At 48.1% G+C, this 3,969-nt stretch overlaps 1 protein-coding gene across 1 annotated transcript; it reads right to left on the reverse strand.

Annotated features, from left to right (window-relative positions):
- Positions 1-1,042: 1,042 nt before the first annotated feature.
- LOC121842175 (E3 ubiquitin-protein ligase Mdm2-like) lies at positions 1,043-2,238 on the reverse strand. Its single transcript, XM_042312253.1, has one exon. The coding sequence runs from the start codon at positions 1,951-1,953 to the stop codon at positions 1,429-1,431; it is 525 nt and encodes a 174-aa protein (XP_042168187.1). The 5' UTR covers positions 1,954-2,238; the 3' UTR covers positions 1,043-1,428.
- Positions 2,239-3,969: the final 1,731 nt, after the last annotated feature.

Consider the following 3,969-nt stretch of genomic DNA (forward strand, 5'->3'; position numbering starts at 1 on the left):
TTTACTTTTCTGCTCTTTTGCACACCAATATCTCTACCTGGATACATGACCATCTGATCATTTATCACTCCAGTGTTAATCTGCAAAATTGTAACTATTCGTCTACCTCCTCATGCCTTTTGCACACATTGTATATAGACTCCCCCCTTTGTTTTCTACTGTGTTATTGACTTGTTAATTGTTTATTCCATGTGTAACTCTGTGTTGTCTGTTCACACTGCTATGCTTTATCTTGGCCAGGTCGCAGTTGCAAATGAGAACTTGTTCTCAACTAGCCTACCTGGTTAAATAAAGGTGAAATAAAAAAAAATAATAATAAAAGTACTAGATTGGAGGCTTGTCAGGTGGGGTATAAGGTTTAGTACTAGATTGGAGGCTTGTCAGGTAGGGGAAGGTTTAGTACTAGATTGGAGGCTTGTCAGGTGGTGGAAGGTTTAACTACCAAAACAGGGTTAAAAAAAACTAGAATCACAGCAAACCAAATACATGTTAGCCCATATAAATCAAAACCTGGGTTTAATATCGTTCAAAATATCTCTTCAGCACTCCAATGGCATAAACAACAGCCTTAAATGTTTCAAACTTCAGTTAGTCGTCTTGCCTGGGTTGAGACTTGAGAAAGGAGCAGTGTGTTAGTGTCATCTTGTGACCCAAATGGCTCCCCATGGGCCCTGGTTAATAGCTGTGCACTAAACTGGAATAGGTTACCATAGTGACTGGAGGGGGTGGGGAAGGGGGGGCAAGTTGTAACCAGGGGCAATGGATATGGATGGGGCTAGACAAGAGAACAGGTTGAGACATGTTTCCTGGAGATTTAAATGAAAAGTCGTCCCCCTGGCAACCACTACCCACTCGCGCTCTTGTCGACGGAGTCAACAACAAACGTCTCTTTCTACCGGTGAACTTTATTGAGACATTTTGACTTTCACGTAGTTTAAGCCCCATGTCATTATAGATACAACTATATAAAACACTATCATCTGTGTAGAATAGAGGGAAGACGAGGTGAAAATAAACAAAGGAAAACCAATGTACATCTCTGTTAATTTGCTAGACATTCTTTATTTTATCAAATATATTGAATATTTCACCACAGAGAATTTAATCCATTTGAAAAACTAGAAAGGCTATTTGACTGAACACTAGAAATCAACAACAACAACAACAGGCACCTTGTTTGATAGAGTCAACAAACTCTTGTTCATAAATAAAATCACTTCCAAATAAACAAAATTAAAACATTTATTCATTCAGGATTTAAGTTGTTTTTGAGGAACAGGGAGTTGTGTAGCTATGGGTTACATCCTATTCCCTATATAGTGCACTACTTTAGACCAGAGTCCTATTGGGGCCATGGTTGAGAGTAGTGCACACTACATAGGGAATAGACTGCTTATTTGGAATGTACAGTCTAGCCGATAGCCGTCCTCAGCTGAGATAAATTAAGACGACAGACTGGATAGGCTGCCTGCAGACAGGACACAGCTTGTTCCTCTTCTTCAGTTTCCTGGCGCAGGTGTAACAGGCCATGAGGTGCCCTGTGCGTCCGTGTACAATGCAGCCGTTCTTGGGCCTGGTCTGACAGATGACGCAGGGCTCCAGGCAGCTGGCGGGGAGGTGAGCCTCCAGGCTGTTGAAACGCTCCAAGTCTGGTGCCATCACTTCTTGACTGAGGGGGGCGCTAGAGGACGAGCCTGAGCCCACACCGTTGGAGTTCGAAGAAGAGGTGGAGGGCTGGGAGGAGCAGGCCGAGTCTTGGGAATCGGGGCCAGAGACGGACATCAATTCCTGGGAGTCTTTGAGGAGGGGAAGGGGCGACCTGGCTCTCTTCCCGTCTGGAACATCCAGACCTTCGGTCTCGTCAGGCTCTGTCGGGGCTGGGGTAGGCTTGGGGGGTAAGGGTTTGAGGTTGGGGGCAGCAGAGTTGCTGTCAGAATCGGGAAACCAGTCCATTCTTAGCGTCCAGCAGCGGTTGCAGTTTCGGGGGAGGGGAGGGTTCAACTCCTCACACTTTGAGCACTTCCAGTAGTCCTGAAACAACACCACTAGATTAGACAACAGGCAACACCACTAGATTAGACAACAGGCACCACCACTAGATTAGACAACAGGCAACACCACTAGATTAGACCACAGGCACCACCGCTAGATTAGACACCACCGCTAGATTAGACCACAGGCACCACCGCTAGATTAGACCACAGACACCACCGCTAGATTAGACAACAGGCACCACCGCTAGATTAGACCACAGGCACCACCGCTAGATTAGACCACAGGCAACACCGCTAGATTAGACCACAGACAACACCGCTAGATTAGACCACAGGCACCACCGCTAGATTAGACCACAGACACCACCGCTAGATTAGACAACAGGCAACACCGCTAGATTAGACCACAGTCACCACCGCTAGATTAGACAACACCGCTAGATTAGACCACAGGCACCACCGCTAGATTAGACCACAGGCACCACCGCTAGATTAGACCACAGGCACCACCAGGCACCACCTTGCTAGATTAGACAACAGGCACCACCGCTAGATTAGACAAGGCACCACCGCTAGATTAGACAACACCGCTAGATTAGACCACAGGCACCACCGCTAGATTAGACCACAGGCACCACCGCTAGATTAGACAACAGGCACCACCGCTAGATTAGACAACACCGCTAGATTAGACAACAGGCAACACCACTAGATTAGACAACACCGCTAGATTAGACAACACCGCTAGATTAGACAACAGGACAGACAGGCAACACCGCTAGATTAGACAACACCGCTAGATTAGACCACAGACAACACCGCTAGATTAGACCACAGACAACACCGCTAGATTAGACAGGCACAGACAAGGCACCACCGCTAGATTAGACAACAGGCACCACCGCTAGATTAGACAACACCGCTAGATTAGACCACAGGCACCACCGCTAGATTAGACAAGATTAGACAACACCGCTAGATTAGACCACAGGCACCACCGCTAGATTAGACCACAGACACCACCGCTAGATTAGACCACACACCGCTAGATTAGACCACAGGCACCACCGCTAGATTAGACAACAGGCAACACTGCTAGATTAGACCACAGGCACCACCGCTAGAGACAACACCGCTAGATTAGACCACAGGCACCACCGCTAGATTAGATTAGACCACAGGCACCACCGCTAGATTAGACCACAGGCACCACCGCTAGATTAGACAACAGGCAACACCGCTAGATTAGACCACACTGCCTGATTAGACAACACCGCTAGATTAGACAACAGGCACCACCACTAGAATAGACAACACCGCTAGATTAGACAACAGGCACCACCGCTAGATTAGACAACACCGCTAGATTAGACAACAGACAACACTGCTAGATTAGACAACACCGCTAGATTAGACCACAGGCACCACACAACACCGCTAGATTAGACCACAGGCACCACCGCTAGATTAGACAACACCACAGGCACCACCGCTAGATTAGACCACAGGCACCACTGCTAGATTAGACAACACCACAGGCACCACCGCTAGATTAGACCACAGGCACCACCGCTAGATTAGACCACAGGCACCACCGCTAGATTTAGACCACAGGCACCACCGCTAGATTAGACCACAGGCACCACCACCGCTAGATTAGACCACAGGCACCACCGCTAGATTAGACCACAGGCACCGCACCGCTAGATTAGACCACAGGCACCACCACAGGCACCACCGCTAGATTAGCACCGCTAGATTAGACCACAGGCACCACCGCTAGATTAGACCACAGGCACCACCGCTAGATTAGACAACAGGCACCACCGCTAGATTAGACAAACAGGCAACACACCGCTAGATTAGACAACAGCTAGCAACACCGCTAGATTAGACAACACCGCTAGATTAGACAACACCGCTAGATTAGACCACAGGCACCACCGCTAGATTAGACCACAGGCACCACCGCTAG

This window comes from Oncorhynchus tshawytscha, unplaced genomic scaffold (genome assembly GCF_018296145.1).
Source record: "Oncorhynchus tshawytscha isolate Ot180627B unplaced genomic scaffold, Otsh_v2.0 Un_contig_15914_pilon_pilon, whole genome shotgun sequence".
Taxonomy (NCBI): Eukaryota; Metazoa; Chordata; class Actinopteri; order Salmoniformes; family Salmonidae; genus Oncorhynchus; species Oncorhynchus tshawytscha.

Bases quoted from the DNA above. Each gene is read 5' to 3' on its own strand.
- LOC121842175 (XM_042312253.1), bottom strand. From the start codon at position 1,953: ATGGACTGGTTTCCCGATTCTGACAGCAACTCTGCTGCCCCCAACCTC.